Source organism: Brassica napus, chromosome C2 (genome assembly GCF_020379485.1).
Source record: "Brassica napus cultivar Da-Ae chromosome C2, Da-Ae, whole genome shotgun sequence".
In the NCBI taxonomy this organism is placed as follows: Eukaryota; Viridiplantae; Streptophyta; class Magnoliopsida; order Brassicales; family Brassicaceae; genus Brassica; species Brassica napus.
Genome location: NC_063445.1, coordinates 8,853,611 through 8,875,940, shown reverse-complemented (window position 1 = coordinate 8,875,940; position 22,330 = coordinate 8,853,611). Strand labels below are relative to the sequence as shown.

Sequence of the window (22,330 nt, the reverse complement as noted above, 5' to 3'; positions counted from 1 at the left end):
TTGGATATTAGGTACAAAAACAACATTAATAAATTTATTTTCGTGTTTAAATAATTGGTATGCAGTAGTGACACCTTTAAAAAAAATATTTTTTTGAATGCCTAAATATATTTTTTAAAGTTATTCTAGAAATTAATATTGTTTTGCTTAAATCCAAATTTTGGAATACTATTTTTCAAAAATTTAACTTGCTTGAAAGACATCCAATACATATTATGATATTTCAACTCTTTGCGGTTGCACATACTTCAGAATAATATTTTTATATTTTCAAATGTTTGAAAATAATTTAAAACATAAATTTAAAAGACATAATCCGCGCGTAGCGCGGAAAAAAGATCTAGTACTTTATAAGTTTGTACCCAAAAGACCTTTCCATTTTCATGCACTCCTTTTTTTTACTTCCTTTCTTCTCATCATTTCTATGTCTATTTTCTTCCTATTTGAATTAATTTAGTTTAATTCAATTTCATTTCATCTAATTAAGCTCTCCTCTTCTCATAAGGAGATAAAATCAAAAGATCCTATTGTTTTTTTTCATTGTCTCTTTTTTCTCTCTCTAATTTTGCTATTAAATAACATAAAAATGGTTGATAAACAAAACATAAAAAATGATTCGATATATTTACTCAGAAACTCTCTCTATATTTCTCCTTCTTCTTCACGCCGCCTACCAAAAATATAAACACCCTCTCTATCCCTTGCACTCTCTTTGCATTTTTCCTAGAAACTATTTTCATCTCTCATAATTCTCTCCCTTTTTCTTCTTCTTCTTTATTATATTTCCTCTTTTGGAAACAGAAATATTTTCTTTTTCTTGTATGGTTTTTTAGTCTCTCTTTTGTTTCCCTTTCTCTCTTTGCGTGTGTGAGATTTTTTTCCTCCTTCATCACCTTTTGCCGATTGGTGATTTCATTTGCTTTGATCGGAACACTAGCTAAGATCGGACCTTTTCCTTCTGTTTAATATTGTAAGGTTTTTTTTTTTGATCCTCGTACAAAATCTCAGTTTCTTTTTTCAAAACTGGTCTCTTTTTATAAGATTTGTGGGTCATCCTTAGAGATCAAACTGATGATCGTTTATTTTTGATAAGATCTGATGATCGTTTTGTTTAGTGTTTGATTTCACTATGGAAGATTTATATGTAAAATATTTTTTATCTTGAATGGTTCAGCTTCTAGTGAAACTGAAAGTATCTTTAAGACAAAATAAAAGTAATGTTGTGTTGCTAACTAGTGGTGGATTCTAATCCCAATGTTTTGTTTTTTTTGATGTATTTAAGAACCTACCAATGACTTCTGTTTCTTTTACTATATGTTATAAGGTGTTTCTTTGTGACATTAATGAAGATCTTTTGTCTGTTTCTTACATCAAACTCTTCACATAGTTTCTTTGGTGTAATTTGATTCAGCCTCAAGTGTTCTTGTTTCGTTTCAGTTTTAGAATTTTGGAGTTGGAAGTTTGGACTTTTTCCTCTGTTGATATGGATCATAGAAGAAGAAATGAGACAGAGTTTGATGAATTAGAGAAGCTTCTTGGAGAGATTCCCAAAGTTACTTCAGGAAACGACTATAGCCCTTTCCCTATTTGTTTGAGCTCAACCAGATCATCATCATCCATCAAGAAAGTGGCTACATTTGAAGAACAGAGAACTCATCTTCCTATTGATCGTGCATTAACCTCTTCATTTGCTGAAGGAAACTTAAACTTAAACACTCCAGGGAATCCCCAACTTATGTTCTTCCCTTCTTACCACTCTCCAAACACCTCACCTTGTGTATATGCAGACAAGTTTGATTCAAGAAAACTCGATCCACTAATGCTTAGGAAGCTTCAACATGTTGGTTACTTTCCTAATTCTAATTCTCAGCCTCACCATCAAGCTTTGGATCAATCTAATATCAACTGGAAGAATATCGACGAAGAACAGTACATGCCTATGAACTCTCATCTCCTCTATCTCTGTAATAACAAGTACCCTTTAATGGATACTTCTCCAAGACAAGAACATTTTGGTTACCGCCGAGCTGAACAGTCTAACAGAAACTTGTTTTGTAATGGAGAAGACGGTGATGAAAGCATTGTGAGGAAGAAAATGTACTATCCAGAGAAGATTCTAATGAGATCGCCACTTGGTTTAAACACTGCTAAAGTCATAAAGTACGGTACTGTTGGACTCGACCAAGATCTCGCAATGAGCCTCAACAATCTAACATTACATCCTCCAAAGTACAACTCTCTTGCAGAGGCAAGAGGGAAGATATACTACATGGCCAAGGACCAGCACGGATGCCGCTTCCTGCAGAGGAAGTTTGCTGAGGGAGATGGGAACGATATCGATATGATCTTTAACGAGATCATTGACTATATCAGCGAGCTTATGATAGACCCTTTTGGGAACTATCTAGTTCAGAAGCTGCTCGAATTGTGCAGCGAAGATCAGAGAATGCAGATTGTTCATTCCATAGCTAGAAAGCCAGGACTGCTTATTAAAATCTCTTGTGACATGCACGGGTAAAACAAAACCTTTAAAACCTTTTCTTCCTATATGTATCATTGATCTTTTTATGTTATTACAGGACTAGAGCTGTTCAAAAGATAGTTGAAACGGTTAAGAGACAAGAGGGGATTGCAATCATTGTATCTGCTTTGAAGCATAGCGTTGTGACATTGATAAAGAATGTAAACGGTAATCATGTAGCTCAACGGTGCTTGCAGTACTTGTTACCTCACTGCAAGAAGGTAATGACTTTCTTCACTGTTTTTTTTAAGTTAAAGATTCACTCTAATAATCTGAACTGATATGAAAATATGATCTATCTTTTTGTTTTTGTATGTCCAGTTTCTTTTTGAAGCTGTGATGACTCATTGTGTTGAGCTTGCAACTGATCGATATGGATGTTGTGTTCTACAAAAATGTCTTGCCCATTTCGAAGGAGATCAAAAGGAACACTTAGTCTCTGAGATTGCATCTAATGCTCTACTCTTCTCACAAGACCCTTTTGGGTATATATATATATATATGTTTTGGATATTATCTCTTTTGAGATTTTGAAAACAATGCTTGATGATAATGGAGAGAAAATCCAATGCTTTGCAGGAACTATGTTCTTCAATATGTATTTGATCTTAAGCTTCGATGGGCAATCAACGAGATACTCGAGCGATTAGAAGGGAGTTACACCAAGTTATCGACGCAGAAATGTAGCAGCAATGTGGTTGAGAAGTGTCTGAAACTAGCTGATGACAAACACCAAGCTCGCATTATCATAGAACTCATAACCTATGGTTGTCTGGATCAAGTTATGTTGGATCCTTATGGAAATTATGTCATTCAAGCAGCTCTTAAACGATCCAAGGTAATTAAAAAAATTAGTGAATAATTTAAATACTGTTTTAAATTCAGTATCTAAAAATCAGATTGTTGCAGGGGAGTCTTCATGGTCTTTTGGTTGATACCATTAAACTTCATATCTCATCTCTTCGTACCAATCGTTACGGTAAAAAGGTCCTCTCTGCACTTAGCATGAAGAAGTAACTCAGCAGGTAAAAATCTAAACTTTTTGTCACTTTTTTTTTTTTTGAACACTAAACTTTTGTCTCATGATTTTACCGTTAATATGTTTCTTTTTTTTTCTTTGATAATTGCAGATTTGTACCAAATGTTGCTGCTTGTTGTTGGTAAAGTTACCTTGTAAGTGTAATGTAATGTAACGTAACGTTTTTGGTTCAAAGATCCAAAGAGACTAAACATTCAGAGAATGCCTTTAACCTAATCTTATAATCATCTCTGTTATGAAATATCATATTAAATGTTTTTGTGACGTATAAAAGAGAAAATTGATTATCAATGACATAAACGCCCTAAAAATCTGATTTATATCCAAGGTTCTTTGGGTGAGAAGTAACTAGGTTTTCATTTTCTTTGTGTGGAATGGTTCCTTGGGAAAGAAGTAACTAGGTTTTTGAATAAAAAGGAAGTGATAGAGTGAACACGTTGACACTTTAAAAAGAGCTTTATTTTACAGTTCAATATAATAAAGTGTCAACTGTAAAATAATAAGCTCTCCACATCTTGATAGAGTCAACGTGTCAAAATCACATAGGTTTGAAAAGTCAACGTTGTTGATAAAACACAGAGTCACAGACAAAGAGATCGACTGTAAGAAAAAACAAAAATCCAAAATTGTAGAGATAAGAGGACGACTTGCAGAGAGACATGGTGTTCCGAGGCGACACGGTGATGTCCGTAGCGCACCTATCGGCGGATATATTTCAGCGGTTACGGTGGATTCCGGCGTCGGATAGAATCAGAAGCGGCGAGATGTTGCAGCTCGTTTGCTGTTTTCCGCTTCAGCAATTGGGTCGATTCGTGTTATGGTTCTGGAATTATATCTGTGTTGCCCCACCAGAACCTGATGATGATAGTTGGGATGACGATTCATCATCGTCGTCGTCTTCTTCTTCTTCTTCGATTGTTAATCATCAGAATTACCATCATCTTCATTTAGAGTGACGAAATTATCTGTGATGGGAGGATGTTTTTATAATTTGTTCTGTATTCAAAGAATCGGTTTTGATCTAAGAATATGATTAGTTAGTTAAGCGTGTTTAATCTAGCTTTTGATTGACATATAGATTATAATGAAATTCCAGTTAACTCTGTTTTCGGATGATTTGATCTAGAGGATGTCTCAAAGTGTTTAATCAGGAGATTTATCTGTAAACACTCACCGAGCATAACTCTACTTAGAGTTTTTTTGGTAGATCAGTCTTTTGTCGATATTTTCTTTTATTCGTCAAGGAGTTGTTCTTGTGTGACCGTCTCGGAATGGAGCGAGGTACACTTCTCAAATCATTGAACCCTCTCAAAATCTTCTTTGGAACTGAAATTTATTTGGGTCTATTTCTGTTGAAGTTTAAAGTTTTGTTGTCTGTGTGTGTGAATATGTGTGTTTCCTTGAGATGTCTACTGATTTCTTGCTGAACTTTTTTGTTTGAACCAAGTTCGGTTAGTTCAGTCGGGAAACGAGGAAGAGAAACCGAACTTGTCGGTGGGTTAGTTCAAATGCATTTTATTAGATTGGAATGTTGTTCGGTTACAAATGAGGAACAACTGTTAGAAAGTAAGCCGGTGCTTGGAGAAGTGGCCAAGAAAATACAAGTCGACAAAAATACAAAAGAGTAAAACCTAGTTTTAGCGCCAAGAGTGTGTGTAGATGTTCGGATCCTCCTCTTTTCCCCTCTCTCCTCCTTATGTAGTCGAACTTCCCTTCTCCACCGTTTACCCTAGCTCGTCTCACAGTAATGGGCTTTAGCTCTTCTCCGGCCTGATAAAAGGCTCGAGTAATTAGCCTCGTAACCAAGTCGGCGCTCCTATTTCGTGGAGCCAAGTAAAAGTGGTCAGGAGCCGAGACCGCGCGCTAAGCCGTTAGCCGTTTCCTTAAGCCGAAGTCTCGGGCTGGCTTGTCCGACAATATCTTATGTTTTATGGGCCTTATGCAAGGATACAATCTATCTCTTATATTTTTCTCCAGGTTTGAGATGTTTTATGGAATCTAATTCCCGATTTTCAATTGAAGAAAAGTCTTTCCCAAAAACGTGAAAGGCTTAAAGTTTCATAGCGTTCTGAGGTACTTTATGTGGGAACTGAACTTCAAAATCTTGCAGAATCCTCAAGTATGTCACTCTTAATGTTCCTTCCAGTTATTTAACTCAGGTGTTTGTTAGAATTTGTTTATGTTTAAAGTGTTATATACTGGGACAGTGAGCAGTACGCAGGGTTTTATATGTCTGTGGTTTAACTGTGGAAGTGTATGTATTGTTTTCTAACCATTGGTGGCAATTTGGAAAGAAAAGCAACGGTATTTGCTTCTTTACATTACATCAGATTTGTTTGGTCTCACGAAGACTTGGTTGTTCATTGTCCCAGTATCATGACCTTACTGCCTTTGTTGCAGAGTGTCTAGCCCTTTTGGGCATTTCTCAGCTGGTTTGCACTCAGACTGCCATGAACTCAGTCACCTCCTTTTAGAGAGTTGCCTTCTGATGTTCATTGGATTTTATTGGCTATTCGATCTTTTATCTTATCTTTTGAGGATTCACATGTATATGTTGTGTTTCCTTGTGTTTGTATGTAATATGGCAAATTGTGCCTTTCTACTTTATATTTCCTCTTTTGATGGAGGTTGAGACTTTAAATTAATGGAATTGTTGTTTGATAAAAAAAAAATGTTTAATTTATAATTTTTCCATCTCAGTTTTTATTTGTGTCGACTAAAGTTTCACTGAATTATATCGAAATTATAATGTTTATCATTCCGAACTATAGAACATAAATTACACAAGCAGCTATGTGTGAAAATGGTATAAAACAAAATTCACGAGGCATATTAGTTATACCGTAAATGAAACAAATCCAACTTGTGCCGAGTCAGTGCGAGGAGGATTAAGATGGCCCAAGTTCGTGCGAATAGGATGACCGATAAAGGCTTAAGTGGCAACAAGTCCCGTATTCAATTTGGAAACAAAATTAGAAAGAACCAAAAACTTTGATATTCATGAAATGAGAATTAAAACAGGATCACGAAATTGTGATTTTAGATTAATCAATAGGAACTTAAAATCGATTCAATTTTTCACTTCGCTCTGTCTCGGCGGATCATAATTACCGCAACATTATATAACTCCATTTCTAACAAGAACTAATGCTTAAAAGACAGACTTATGTAATAATGAAACGCATGCCTTTAGGCTTTAACTATAAGAACCATTGATTCTGCAATGACAAATGACTAAAAGTTTGTCATGCTCAGATATCCATAAAATCTAGCTAGTGTAAGAACACTGCATATATGGATATGGGCCCATATGTCAAGTACTACTATTACAGAATTGACTGGCAGACGTTTTTAAATCCCTTGTAACATTAGTACATTGTTTTCTAACTTCTAAAGATCAGTCTTTAATCAAAACGGTCAGGAAACAAAGTTTTAGTTATCAAAAGAACATGATACCAGATGCATCCAACAGTCCGATTAGCACCGAGAGATTATACGAACCGTAGATGAAATTTGCGGTAATCACTTTTGTCTGTTTAGTGCACGCACGTTAGACAAGGAGTACAATTTACTTTTTGTAATTAGAAAAGACAAGAGTGGTGATTAACGAGGATGATGGCTGAATTAATTAAAGACTTCACAAAAAAAAAACCGAAAGAACACATGTAAATGCTCATCTTTTTTACTTCCTGTACCTAACCTACCTACTCAAAGCTATCTAACAAAATAAACAAGAATAAGAAATTAATTAAGAGAACATTTTATGAAATTCGTTCTTCTTAAAAAATTAACATATCTATTACTCACTGATGACTTTATTACGGACTAGGAAATTTAGAGTTTTAAGCATTATAGTGTTGACAAAAAAAAAGCATTATAGTTATTATTTATAAATAGATATGTTTTTTAATTGCTTCAAAGTGGCATAGAATAACTAGAAAAGCCTTCTGACACTAGCTTGTTTTTCATGACTTCTCTGATACAAGTGAAAATTAAGTACAGGAAATTTGTAAGTTCTTTTAAAATAGAGAAATTTACATTGGAGGACACATTTTGACTTTCTAATTACACTAAAGAACACATCCCACTTGCAACACACATTTGTCTTACCGTTTGTCCATTATACCCTTGAAAGCTTTTTCTCTCTCGTTACCTTCTTGTTGTAACTAAGCAGATTTTTTTTTTTTTAAAAACAAAATCATTAACTGATAAAATTCTAACTTCCCCAATTCTCACAAATCACAATCTCTAATCCGCTTAAATAACAATATCTATCGTTAATGGAAAGCTACATCCCTAAACCCCACCGACGGAACCACTCTCCCTCTCTCGTTGAGCTCCAGCAAAAGGCTTGAACCAATCATCATCTCGTTTAGCTCAGACAGAGGGCTCTGTTCTTCACCACGAGCAACCACTGGCGCCATACACACTTTTAATTCTCTTAGAGCCGCTGCAATTCCTCTTAGAACCTCTGCAAATCTGCAAAGACACAAACCCTGCAACTCTAGCCGTAGATCGTGCAATGATTGGTATGAGACAAAGTTTCAAACTTTTTCCTATTCATGTTCTTATTGATGGTGATTTGTTCCCTTTTCGTTTGTTAATTTTTGAAGCAGTTGGAACAACAATTGGAGTATGAGTGTGTATTCTCGTCCCAATTTCTCTTCTATGCAAGTCATCATATATACAATAGATTTAGTTTTCTTCTCAGGTTCACTCCGTGTAAAGAATCAGTACACAAAGGTATCTGTTTATGTCTCTTCCGTCTTGCATTCGGAAATACTCTTATCCTGTGTTTTTTTAAAACATTTTATTTCTTTGTCTCAAGACCTACCTTTATGGTTATCTGTTGAAAAGCCATCTACCTCTGAAATTGAATTAGATGAAGATGGTGTTTGGAACATTGCTGAGGAAAAGGATAAGAGCTTCATTGCTAACTGTTTATGCTTTTGATATCTCATTATTCATAAGGTTGACATTTTGTTTGGCATATATGTTTTGTCACACAAACACAAATCACCACCAAATAATTGTCCATTGTACAGATCCACGCACGTCTATCTATCCATATGTATATTTTATCCATATGCATATGTTCATGCATATCTGTCCACAAATAACCGTTCATGATTACCCGTCCACACTCATACGCATGTACTCCTACATGTTTATATGTCCACATGTAGCCGTCCACGCTTATCTTCTCTCTATAAATATTTTTCAAATATGAACTATTTACAAACTAAATATATATGTTACCAAATAATTCTTTTAACCAAACAGAAAAAAACTAAAAAATGAAAATAAAAGTTTTTTTTAACGTTTTTTCATCCATCTATATGTCCACATCTTTTCTATTAACTTATTTTTCTTCTATGTCCACACTTCTCTTGTCCATGTATTGTTTTTCTATGTCCATAATTTTCTGTCCACATTAAAATATATAAAAAATATATATGAAAATAGATGGTAAAATGTAGAGAAAAAGAAATTACAATTTATAGTAGTAATTATTTTTGCTTTATATGTCTTAGACTTTGAAAAAAACAAATAAACATAAAATGGAATGAAAAATAATAACTGTTAACTTATTTTTCTTCTATGTCCACAATTTTCTGTCCACACTTATCGTATCCATGTTTTTTTTCTATGTCCACAATTGTCTGTCCACATTTCTCGTGTCCACGTATTTTTATATAATTGTTAAAATATATAAAAAATATATATATGAAAATAGATGTTAAAATGTAGAGAAAAAGAAATTACAATTTATAGTAGTAATTATTTTTGCTTTATATGTCTTAAACTTTGGAGAAAAAAACAAAAAAACATAAAATGGAGTGAAAAATAATCATTGTTAACGTATTTTTCTTCTATGTCCACAATTTTCTGTCCACACTTATCGTGTCCATGTATTTTTTTTTCTATGTCCACAATTGTCTGTCCACATTTCTCGTGTCCACGTATTTTTATATAATTATTAAAATCTATAAAAAATATATATGAAAATGGATGTTAAAATGTAGAGAAAAAGAAATTATAATTTATAGTATTAATTATTTTTGCTTTATATGTCTTAAACTTTGGAAAAAGAACAAATAAACATAAAATGGAATGAAAAATAATAATAATATAAATAAAATAACTAACTAACTCAATTGTTGTTGAATTGTACGTTGATTTTTACGTCTTCAAACCGTTTAAACCTTTAATTTTAACTGCAACCAAACATAAATCTAGTTAGCTTTCGGATGCCTCTTTAAAAATAATATTCTTCAGCTTATTCAAAGGAAAGGTCATTTCTGTCCAAAATAAAACAACTGTACACATAAAGTGTGTCAACTAGACAATGTGTCTCCAAGCGTAAACATAAGACATAATGTGTCTCTCTATGTAAGTCTCTCTTTAAAATATCAAAAGTGACAATCATAAAAACCCTTTAAAATTTTATACCAAAATCTCTCTTTTCTGTGGAACCTCATAATGATGCTCTGCTGCAGTCTTTGACTCGTATTGGATTCCCCAACGTTCGTTAGATTTGATTTATTTCTCCCTTCGTCGAGTCAATCAATGAGATGACGCCGTCAGAATTTAAACGGGGACTGGCACTGTCTCCGTTTCCCTTGGTAACGGCGAGCAAACCGAAAGAGAAGATAGGCCAACAGCTACATCGGGACAGATAATCTTGTGTCTGCTTCCCCATAATATACAGGTTTATAGTCCTTAACTAGACTGGAACTATTTGCAAACAAACAAAAGACAGCATTATTTTTACCAGGCAACTCGTACCAACTACCAACCATATTTACTATTATTCCATTCTCAAATTACACCACTGTTTATAACATACGATTTTATTACTTTTATCAAATTTTAGATTAATTTCCATCATTTTACACATTTTTATATTTAAATTATAGATTATTTTAATTTTAACATATTCTAAATTTTGGATCAATGTGAAAGCTTTGTTTTATTCCAGTCATATTTTCTGTTACGCTTATCTTTAACTTTAGAAACTTATACTCCCTCTGTATTTTTTTAAATGATATTTAATGTTGTTTATACGTATTAAGAAAATTTTAATATTTATTTTTATTTATTATCCTATAATTTAATTTGTAAATTTTATAAAGTTTTATTTTCTTCCTAATAAATTTCATCCACTTATATATATATATGTTACTTTAAATTTATGTTTTAATTTTAAAGTGAAATGCATTAACTAAACTTAAAACCTTACTCTTTAGTGTATAATAAAAAAGCAGAACATTAATCTTCTGTACATGGAGATAATATTTCTAAGTGTTGTTAAAAGTATTATAATCAAGTTGATGTTTTGGTGACATTTTAGATTACTTTAGACTTAGTTTTCTAGTGCAGTAATACTATCAACCATTCAAATAAATAACAATAAGTAAATTTCAGTAAAGAAAAAACAATAAGTCAATTTAAAGATAAAGTTTAAGTGTGTTCAACGGAAGTTTTTTAAAATAATTATATAATAGTTTATAAGCCAACTCCATAGGAATTATCAAATTATTTTTACAAATAAGCTGATTTATATATTTTCATTTCTGTACGGCTACCATGCACCCTGAATCCGCTATTTGAGTGGAAAGTAGCTATGTTTTTTTTAGAACAAAGTAGCGTTGTTTTGTAACAAAGTAGCTTTGTTTTGTAGAACATTAATTATAATTTATAACTATGTAGTTTTAGTTGGTTGACAAAAAAAATGTAGTTTTAGTTGTCTATTTCGTGATAACAGAAAACTATACTCCCTCCGGATACGAATGTAAGATGTTCTATATTTTTATCTTGTATACAAATGTATGATGTTTTGAGATATAATTAATGCATTTATTTTTAAAATTTAAATATAAATTAAAAAGTAAAATTATGAGTGGTGAAACTTTATTGATATAATCAAAAAGTAACAACTAAAATATTGTATTTATTGTTTCTTAATATGTGTGTAAAACCTTAAACATCTTATATTTAAATCCAGAGGGAGTATATGCGTATATATTTTATAACAAAACAATGTAATTATTATTTTTCTCAAAAAAGAAGAAGTAATTAGTTGTTTAATCTGAGTTGCTCAAATAAAATATAGTACTAGAATGTATTTAACAAAAAGTAATAAGCTATTGGACCAGTAGCATGATGGGTCAAAACAATATGTTTAATATTTACTGATAAAGTTGCCACTTTTTGCAGAACTTTGTTCTCGTTTATTTATTGTATCTTTATTGACATCGTTCGATACGATGTTTCAGAATTTTCTCATTTCAAAATCATAAATTAACAGAAAGAAACACTTTGCTCAAAAAAAAAAAAAACAGAAAGAAACACTAGTGTAGAAGAGGAATATATGCTTGAAAAGTACGCAAATAATTTTTTTATATATTCTGTGGCTTTTCAGTGTTTGAGTAAGCTATTAGATTAGAGTGTGTATCTAGAAAACAGGAGAGGTTCTTAGAGCATTATTATATATTTTTTTTTATGAATTTAGTCAGTTAGAAAAAAGAACGATACAAAGATGGAATTATATTAAATGATGTGGAATATAATTGGTTTGGAAAATTGATGAATTCTGATCGGTTGAAAAAAAGAATATCTTTTTAATTAAAATAATTTTAAAAAGCAGTGGCATACTATTATAATTAACTTTAAAAAACAAAAACATAATTCTATTAGAGATTATTGTTTAATAGTGTAGATTGAAACGACCGTCTTCGCATTAAATTGCATAACACTAACTTATCATTATTTATCATTAAGTTTGGGAGTTTAGTCTTGCATCTGTACTATTAAAATAGAAGTACAAATAAGAATTAAACTTTAAACTTACAATATGTCACTGAAATAATTAATAACCTTAAAATATTTATTGTATTTTCTTTATTTAGTTAAAATTAAAATACTATACTTCCTATAATCTAGCAAACCAACTAATTTACCATATTTTGATATTCTATGCAATCAATTTTGGTTCGTTGCTCTTCGGATCTAGTGAAATATCAGGAGTTGCATCGACTAACTCGCCATGCTTGTGGGTTCCTACTTGCATCATATTTCAAATTGTTTTTTTTTTACAGTTATAGAACTTATAATGGTATTATTTTTTATATAAGCATATGCCAAACTCTTATTTCGTTAGGAATAATATTGATTTGTGATTAACACATGTTACACATCTCATTTCTCTTAAGAAAGTAGAGCTATGCCACACATTTCTCTTAGAGTTTGAATATTAGACTGATCCAGTGACCGTATTAGATTAACCTTACCTTTCAGTGAAACTCAAAGACATCACAAAACGAATCCTCTTATTTGTTACCAAAGACAGCACAAAACTCATTTTATACACATGTATTTTTACCGTTAATGTTTTTATCATTAAACAAACAATTATTTGAATACCCATTAAACAAATAATCATTTGAAAGTTGAGGTGTTTTTTTCCGAATGATGTTTTTAGACGGTTTCGTTTTCGTAATTATTTACTTTCGAGGGCTGTAAAGTAATTGGATCTTTATTAGTTTTGTCTTTATTACTCATACATAACATGTATTTTTAAGGGTTAATTAGAAGTAGAGAGAGAGAAAGTGGCAAAAAAAGGAGAAAGACAAAAAGTGGGAGTCTTTTCATCATCAAAAAAGGAGAGACCCACTTCAATGTCGCTGCAGAATCACTGGTGTTAGTGGTGGTGGGTTACAGAGTAAGAGGTCTTCTAGAGAGAAGAAGACTAATAAAGGTGTTTGCTTTTTTCAAAAAAACTCCACCAAATAAAGAGCTTTCTTAGATTAGTGAGAACCATATCTTTCTCTCTTTCTTCTTGTTGGCTTTAGACTGAGAAGATGAGTTCTGAGGCGCATTTTAGCAATGAGAGGGTTTTCATTTGGTTCTGCTCTTGGGGACTGCTCTCTCTAACATGCGCAGCAGGGAGGCTCAGTGTCTCGACTCAGAACTTGGAAGTGCACAAACACTTGAAACGATTGAACAAACCAGCCGTTAAGAGCATTCAGGTTTTTAGCCTTTTTTACTTTCATGCAAGCTTTGGTTCCATCGTTTAGTAAGAAGAAAGTTGGAACCTTTTGATTACTATGTGTAAATCTAACTCCTTGAGTGTGTGTGTGAACAGAGTCCAGACGGTGACATAATAGACTGTGTTCATATCTCCAAGCAACCAGCTTTTGACCATCCTTTCCTCAAAGACCACAAGATTCAGGTATTCTTGATTCACCATTTGCCTCAATCCTTTTTTAGTTTTGTCTATGACTTAACATATTATGTTTATTAAAAACAGATGAATCCTAGTACCATCCCTGACCTGATGTTTGGTGAGAACAAAGTGTCTGAGAAGCCAAAAGAGAAGTTCAATCCAGTCACTCAGTTATGGCACCAGACCGGAGCGTGTTCCTCGGGGACAATACCAGTGAGGAGGACAAAGAAAGAAGACGTTCTGAGAGCAAGCTCCGCTAAACGCTACGGTAAGAAGAAGCACCGTACAGTCCCCCTGCCGCGTTCTGCTGATCCTGATCTCGCCAACCAAAGTGGTCACCAGGTAAAGACTCTTGATTCTTCCCCACCTACATGAAGTTTCTTCATCTAAAACCTCTCTTTTTTGGTATGTGGCATTTAGCACGCTATAGCTTATGTGGAAGGAGGCAAGTTTTACGGAGCTAAGGCGACTATAAACGTTTGGGAACCCAAAGTACAAAGCTCAAATGAGTTCAGCTTGTCTCAGCTGTGGATTCTTGGTGGTGCTTTTGGTCAAGATCTCAACAGCATTGAAGCTGGTTGGCAGGTACCTATCTATTTTAACTTCTTTCCATAAACATCTTTAGTTTCTTTTAACATATATATATATACACAAAACAGGTTAGTCCGGATCTATATGGTGATAACAATACAAGATTATTCACATACTGGACGGTAAGCTTCAAACCCTGTTAAGTTTTATTCTGTTTATTGATGATTCTTACTGTTTTTCTATATTTTGAACAAACGACAGAGTGATGCTTATCAAGCTACTGGCTGCTACAATCTCCTTTGTTCCGGTTTTATACAAATCAACAGTCAAATAGCAATGGGAGCTAGTATATCTCCTGTATCTGGCTTCCATAACCCGCAATACGATATCAGCATTACCATTTGGAAAGTAAGAACCAGTTTCCATTAACACATCATTACCAAAGATGTTAACTGGTGCACATTTTTTTGCTTGTAGGATCTGAAAGAAGGGCACTGGTGGATGCAGTTTGGGGACGGGTACGTGTTGGGGTACTGGCCAAGCTTTCTGTTCTCGTACTTAGCTGACAGTGCATCGATAGTGGAATGGGGTGGGGAAGTAGTGAACATGGAGGAAGATGGTCACCACACGACCACTCAAATGGGGAGCGGTCAGTTTCCGGATGCAGGGTTCTCGAAAGCAAGTTACTTTCGGAATATTCAAGTTGTTGATAGCTCTAATAACCTGAAGGAACCAAAAGGGCTCAACACTTTTACTGAGAAGTCGAATTGCTATGATGTTGAGGTTGGTAAGAATGATGATTGGGGGCATTACTTTTACTATGGTGGCCCCGGAAGAAACCCTAATTGTCAGTAGATGGTAGAACAGAAGAAAGAGGAAGATGTAGAGAAGTAACACTTGTGTTTATGTGAAGTGTGGAAATATCGTTTTTGTTGATTTTTTTCTTACACTTTTCCCTTTGGGTTTCTATGTTTTGATTAGGTTTTAGTTGCGGTTTTGGGGTTTTTATTTGTTACTTGGGTTGGAAGAGAACAACTCTGTCTGCAGTTTGTAAGTGTGAAAGAGAATTTGATAAGTCTTATCTTTTGTAACCTTGAAGACATGGAGGTTGCAGAGCTTCGGGTTGTTTAGGAGTCTTTCCTTTGTTGCATTTGCTGCTTACTGAAAAGAGAATTTGTAAGTGGGAAAGAGAGATTGTCTGTAGAACAAGTTTGTTTGTAGTTTGATATTGTGAAAGAGAGAATCGGATAAGTCTTCTCTCTTGTAACCTTCAAGACAAGAAGGTTGCATTCTCCCTTTGTTGCATTTGGTTATGAAATGATTTTTATTTTTTTTGAACATTTTGGTTATGAAATGATGGATGTTTGATTCACTGCACCAACTAATTATTCTGTTACTGAATGAATGAAATTCCAATTATAAGTGTCTAATAATGTTTTTTTAAACTGAGGAAAATGATAATTAATTTAGTGGTTTACTTTTATAAATAACTAATTAACTAACTTGATTTTTTTTTCAGTTAGAAGTGAATAACTACAACTGTTGAAAAAGGTACATAAATATAACTAATTAAGGGCTGCAAATGAAAGTATTTTCATTTTTCTGTGATTTAAAGGCTAAACTATTTGATCAAAAAAAAAAAAAAGGCTAAACTATCATGCATGTTAGATTTAAAGGCTTAAGTATAGTCTATAAAATTAATTTAATTAAATTGTAAAAGTATGATCTATCATAAATTTAACGATATCACAGAAAATTATTATTCGACCGGATGAACCTCTGATGATTGACAAAGGTTACGACGAAATACAATGAGTTATGATGCCCTTTTTCAAAAAAAAAAAATACAATGAGTTATGATAATATACATAATTAAACGTTCCAATAATTACTTAATAATAATGTTGAAGCTAAATATTGATATCAATATCCCCTGTATATTATTTGAGAAACATTACAACTTATTTTTGTAACCACATGTCATCACTATGATGATTCTTAGAATTATTAAAAAAATAGGTTAGTCCATCTAATTATATAATAAGTTTTTATTAAACTAACCATAACTTCATTATTAATATCATTTATTATTTCTTTAAATAAAGATTATGGAATTGCCTAATGTGGCTAAAGTATATATGACAATTAATGATTTTGAATAATAAAGATCTAATAAAAAATAAGGTATCTTCTATCAAATTTGTTTAATTTTAAACTATTAAAATAAATTTTAAAAAATCACAATAACCGTATTATAAAAATTTAGATTTTTTCTGTATATGTTATATTTTGAATTTTAAAAAATTACTATAAATTACTAAAACTGTTATAAGTCTCACATTCAAATTTTTCGATCCATGATTTAAAATTTTTTTATAAAAAATACAAATGATTACAAAATCATATAAGTAAAAGTCATATAAGTAAAAATCTAATTTAATTAATCATTAAGATTTAATATATATGTATATATATATCATTCTAAATTAAACTATAAACCATGTTGAATAAATAAATATTTTAGTTTCAAAATTTACTTTGAATAATTTTTTTTGATAAAAGTTTTGAACTAACATTGATAATTTTTTTAAATTATAAATTACTAAAATTATTAATTCCATAATGAAAATTTTGTTATCAGTAATTTAAAGTTTTTGCTATTAAAGATACACATAATCAAAAAAACATATGAGTAGAAATCATCATTTAATAGACATTGATATTAAAAATATACTATGTATGTTAATATCATTTAAATTTAATTACATATCCTATCAATTTTTTTAAAAAAATGGATTAATAAAATTGATTTGTACGTTCGCACCAATTTAATTATATATGTAATAGTTACTGACTTTTAATTATTCAATATATATTTATTATTTCATAATATGTAAGAACATATAATACATAAAATAATTTATATATATAATGTTTATCCCGCGCAAGGCGTGGATCTTAATCTAGTACAATACTAAAAGACAAATATAAGCCATGGAGAGAGTGTCTACGCAGCATAGGAAAATCAACCAATCAGAGAGCCCGAAGTTGCCACGTCATCTCATTTATTATTTTTTCGTAAGAAATAAAAAAACAATGCGACAGAAAGGATCGAACCCGGGTTAGTATGACATACATATAGGACATGTACCACTAAGCCATTGAAACTTTCTTGGACACATATACAAGAATCACTAACTATGTAATCACAAACTTTTATGTACAGTTACAGTAATATAAATTCAACTTTCAACACTCCGATACTTTGTTTTGTAAAAAAAAATAAGTAAGTGACTAAGCTAATATATTCTTTGAAAGTGTAAAAACATTGACAAATATGAAAAAGCATAGATTTTTTGTTTTCGTGACAAAGTTAAAAATTTTGTAAAAGTAAGTTTAACATATAAATTTTCGTGACAAATATGAAAAAGCATAGATTTTTGTACAATTTTGACAAAACAACTCAAAACATAGTTCTCTAATGTCTTAATAAAATATTATTTAAGGATGCAATAATTAAATATATCAATTCAATAAATTTTTTAATTTATAGACAAAACAATAACATAAAAAATTTTGAAACATTTGTTTAACCTATCGATTTATTTTCATGAGAATCCAACTAAACAAGATAAAAAACAATTAGATTTAAAAATATTTAATTACCATTTTATTCAATTTTGATTAATTTCAAATTGTAATAATGTATCTTTTTGAAGTTACAAAAAAATAATGTTCTTTCTTTATTACAATAGCATTATATATAGATTCTATATACACAAATAAATATAATATAACAACATACACTTGCTTTCCCCGATTCATATGAAAACTTTTTAAGTTATCCACCAAAGCAAATTAATTAAATCAATCAAATTTTTAGAATACAGCAAATTAATAAATAATTTTATTTTAAATTAAATTATTTAAAAAGTGTATTTTCATTAAAAACAAAATAATAACTAAGTAAAACTGATTTGATGGTAATTTTTATGACAAACACACATATATATATATATATATATATATCAATTATGTGAAAAAATAGAAGCTTAATATGGAAAAAAATCTTAAATACAAAAAACTCTAAAAATTAACAAAAAAAAAACTAATAAAAATTAAACTATGATATCACATAAAAGTTTCTTAGATAATATTAATAAAATATTTAAGCGATAATTAGACAAATTTGATTTTTTTTTCTGCGAGCCAAAAGTTTATTATTAATTAGTATCAGTTATTTCAAGATGTTTAAGAAATGATGGACAAAAAAATAGGATGGACATAAATGATATATGAACTATAAATAGTACCTTGTAAAGCTGACTTAAATAACACATCTGCACATCCATTTCCAGATTTTTTTTGTGTCTAAATTCAATTTCTTCAGAGCAGTTATTCCACAAAGAGATCGTATGGGATATTGTTTTGATATTCAGAGTTGTTTCTTGACTGTTAAGAAGATTGATAACTGTAAAAATGTCTCACTCGAATATGATATGTCTATAACCGAGTCCCCAACATGAGACAAGTTTATTTAAAAAGTAAATAATTTCATTTTTCTTATATTATATAATAAATATATATTATTTACTGATGATAAAAATATAATTATTCATCTATCACAAATATCTATGCAAATATGTGAATCAAGTACAACAATCAAACAAAATAATGATTTCCACAAAGAAAAATTAAAAAATATATTTATGTTATGTAGTTTTATTTTATATTCTTTAAATAAAGTAATACAATATTATTTATTATTTTTTTAGAATTAAAAAATACATATAATATCTTATCCGCGCGTAGCGCGGTTAAAAAATCTAGTATTGAATAATAAACGAAAAACTGATACGCCAACTCAAATATCAAAGTCGATTAATAACAAAGGATAAACAAAAGGTAAAGGAGAAAAAGAGAACAACAATAATTTGGAGACATTATGGGTTAGGCCAAATCATGTTACTTAAGCACATGGAACCATCATCCAGTTTCCATCTTCTTTACCTATAAGACACCACTCAACAGGTCATTGCTTATATCATATCTACTCATTTCACACACACAAAGAAAAATATATTAAGTTTACTGATCATTTATAATCTATATTATGAAGAAATCTGATATATAGATGAAGTGTGTGGTAAGAGAGGAAAGAAAAAAACTAAATAAAAAGCAATTCGGAGAAATAAAAAGTGTAAAAAAAAAAACATTCATTGGACGAGCACACTGAAAAGTTGAAACCAAACTCTTATTTTAGGGGATCAAGAAACCTAACTCTTCAACAAATAGAAAATAAATAACGTAAGAAGAGAAATATATAAATTAACAAATGCTCACAAGATAAAATTAAGTGAAACAGATTTATTATTGATATTATATTTTTTTTGGTCAAAACTATCATTAACCTTTATTTTGAAGATTTTTTATTCTTTTTTTTTGTCACTGAAAATTATATTAAAAATTAAAGAAGGCCCAATGGGCTTCAGCCCAGGTTCGTTATAGGAAATCGAAGGGACTCCTTCGCTAGTCGATCACAAACAGAGTTGTTCGATCTTGAAACATGAAAAAAGAAGATAGAGGCGAAAGCAGTAGAGATCGATCAGATGTCGGAGACAACACCAATAATCTCTTTTCTCTGCGATGTGCCGTTGATTGCTCCAAGGAGCGTTGTGCAGTCGGTGTAGACTTTCAGATCAGGGATCTCGAGGTCCACTGCCTTTGATAGAGCCGCTCTCACCGCCAAGGCTTCCGCCATCAGCGGTGATCCGACAAACTCCTGGACGAGGGTTTCTTCCATTGCGATCGGAGGGGATGTGCCTGAGAATGTCCACGCTAGTCCAGCTCTCTTCCTTTCCTTATCCCACGCCGCGTCTGTATTGCATATAATCGCCGTTGATTGTTGTTGTTGACTTCCCATTGATGGAGCCGCTTCTCTCGCAATATGCTGTGGAGAAGAATGCGCTTGAGTCTTTTGCTGAGCCAGGTTTCATTCCTTTGCTGATGCTAGTCCCTTTGTTGCTGTTTCTTTGGATGAGCTGTTCTTATTTTCAAAGACCAGAGCATTCCTTGAGGTCCAAATTTCCCTACAGATCCAGGGTAGGACGTTACCACTTATTTCTGTCGGGGGGAGGCAAATCATTTTCCGGAACTTGGTGATCACGTTCGTGAAGCTATCCTCAGCGGCTATGTGAACCGTTTGAGCTAGAGGTACTACGCTCCATACTTCTTTCGCAAATGAACAGTTGAAGAAGAGATGGGTTTTTGTCTCTCTTTCTTGGCATCTCACGCACTTCAGGTCTGAGCTCATTCCTCGTTTCTGTAGGTTCTCTCCTAAGGGGAGAACGTTTTGTATGATTGTCCACAAGAACATGTTCATTTTTGGAGAGAATGAGCCTTTCCATTTAATCCAATTGAAGTCTCCTGGGTTTGCTTGCGGTATCTGAGGTAGAGGGCATGATGCAATGAAGTTATATCCTGATCTCGTAGAGTATATCCCTGAAGGCAGAGGAAGCCAGATGACCGAGTCTTCAGCTCCAGACTTGCTTGGGTGGAGGCATTGGATTTGGTCAGCAAAAGCAGGTAATACTTTTGTGATTCTCTTTTTATTCCACTCTAGGTTTGAAGTGAGTAGGTCTGCCACTGTTAGGTCCTTTACTGCTTCTCCGGTCGGGCCATAGGGTTTGGTTTGAGTATCTAGAGAAATCCAAGAATCTCTCCAGATGTTTGTTGTATTACCATTTCCTATGGCCTTTCCTAGGTTGCCTTGTAGTAGATCTCTCCCGGCAAGAATCTCCCTCCAGCCGTGTGAGCACGAACTAGACGCTGAGACTTTTAGAAAGCTCTGTTTGTGACAATATGTTCCCATCAGTGTGCGTGCTAGGAGGCTACTTGGGGCCGTTAGGATTCTCCAAGGTACTTTGGCGAGTAGAGCTTGGTTGAATATTTGGATATCTCTGAAACCCAAACCTCCACTCCCTTTAGGTTGAGTTAGCTTGTCCCAAGCCACCCAACACATTTTCTTTTTCCCTTGGGGACCATCCCACCAATATCTAGTTAAGACTGATTGTATTCTCTTGCACAAACTTACAGGTATCAAGAAGCAAGACATGGTGTATGTTGGTGTTGAGGTGAGGACGGACTTCAGCATAGTGAGTTTACCAGCTTTAGACAGTAGTCTTGTTGATAGGCTCATAGCTCGCTGTCGGATTCTGTCAACTAAGGCAGTGAAGAGGTCTCTCTTTTTCCTGCCAAAGTGTTCTGGTACTCCCAAGTACTTCCCTACTCCACCTTCTTTACTGATTCCAAGAATTAACTTTGCCTCTTCTTTGACTGCATGGGGTGTTTTTTAGGAGAAGGTAATGGAGGATTTGGTCTTATTAATCTGTTGTCCATATGCTCTCCCGTATTTTGGGAGGATTTCCACTAGCGCTGCACAGTTCTTCGTCGAGGATTGACAGAAGAACATGGTATCATCTGCAAAGAGCAGATAATTGATCCGTGGGCAACCTCGAGCGACCCTTACTCCCTGGAGATCACCATTTTTTGCTGCGTTTTTGCACAGCCCCGACAAAACCTCTCCGCACAGAATAAACAGGTAAGGAGACATTGGATCTCCCTGTCTAATCCCCCGGTATGGTTGTACTTCTCCGTAGCTTGAGTCATTAACTAGATATGAATAGGTAACCGTAGTCACACATTGCATAATCCAGTTTGTCCAAATCTCGTGGAAGCCTAGTCTTTTTAGTACTTTAGCTATGAAACCCCATTCCACTATGTCGTAGGCTTTTGACATATCTGTTTTCACCGCCATTGTGCACCTTTTTTCTGCCTTTGACGCCTTTAGGAAGTGTAGAACCTCATGTGTAATGAGAATATTGTCTTGAATTGCTCTCTCTGGTATAAACGCTGACTGATGCTCAGATATTATTGAACTTAGCACTGGTTTGAGCCGTAATGATAGGAGCTTTGAGATAATCTTGAAATAAACGTTGCAGAGTGCTATAGG

The 22,330-nt window shown here is 32.7% G+C and overlaps 3 protein-coding genes and 1 long non-coding RNA gene across 5 annotated transcripts; all 4 read left to right on the top strand.

The window, feature by feature from the left end:
- The first annotated feature begins 416 nt into the window (after positions 1-416).
- On the top strand, positions 417-3,847 carry LOC106429178 (pumilio homolog 12-like). 2 transcript variants are annotated; one of them, XM_013869917.3, is made up of 7 exons: positions 417-970; positions 1,438-2,514; positions 2,580-2,742; positions 2,843-3,006; positions 3,101-3,359; positions 3,431-3,546; positions 3,652-3,847. In XM_013869917.3, the coding sequence occupies exons 2-6, from the start codon at positions 1,484-1,486 to the stop codon at positions 3,536-3,538; spliced, it is 1,725 nt and encodes a 574-aa protein (XP_013725371.1). In that variant the 5' UTR covers positions 417-970; positions 1,438-1,483; the 3' UTR covers positions 3,539-3,546; positions 3,652-3,847. The 2 variants fall into 2 exon arrangements, with proteins under 2 accessions (XP_013725371.1, XP_048603089.1); XM_048747132.1 differs by lacking the exon at positions 417-970 and having other exon boundaries at positions 1,018-2,514.
- Positions 3,848-4,138: 291 nt separating this feature from the next.
- Positions 4,139-4,667, top strand: LOC106429170. The gene has a single exon (XM_013869908.3). The coding sequence runs from the start codon at positions 4,220-4,222 to the stop codon at positions 4,514-4,516; it is 297 nt and encodes a 98-aa protein (XP_013725362.1). The 5' UTR covers positions 4,139-4,219; the 3' UTR covers positions 4,517-4,667.
- A 2,957-nt stretch (positions 4,668-7,624) lies between these two features.
- LOC111207049 lies at positions 7,625-8,663 on the top strand. The gene is made up of 2 exons (XR_007319140.1): positions 7,625-8,089; positions 8,174-8,663. It is a non-coding gene; the product is annotated as an uncharacterized LOC111207049 (long non-coding RNA).
- Positions 8,664-13,150: 4,487 nt separating this feature from the next.
- Positions 13,151-15,659, top strand: LOC106429141. The gene is made up of 8 exons (XM_048747131.1): positions 13,151-13,320; positions 13,415-13,591; positions 13,708-13,794; positions 13,873-14,130; positions 14,209-14,373; positions 14,448-14,501; positions 14,581-14,727; positions 14,797-15,659. Exons 2-8 carry the CDS (start codon positions 13,424-13,426, stop codon positions 15,172-15,174), a joined length of 1,257 nt encoding a protein of 418 aa, XP_048603088.1. The 5' UTR covers positions 13,151-13,320; positions 13,415-13,423; the 3' UTR covers positions 15,175-15,659.
- Positions 15,660-22,330: the final 6,671 nt, after the last annotated feature.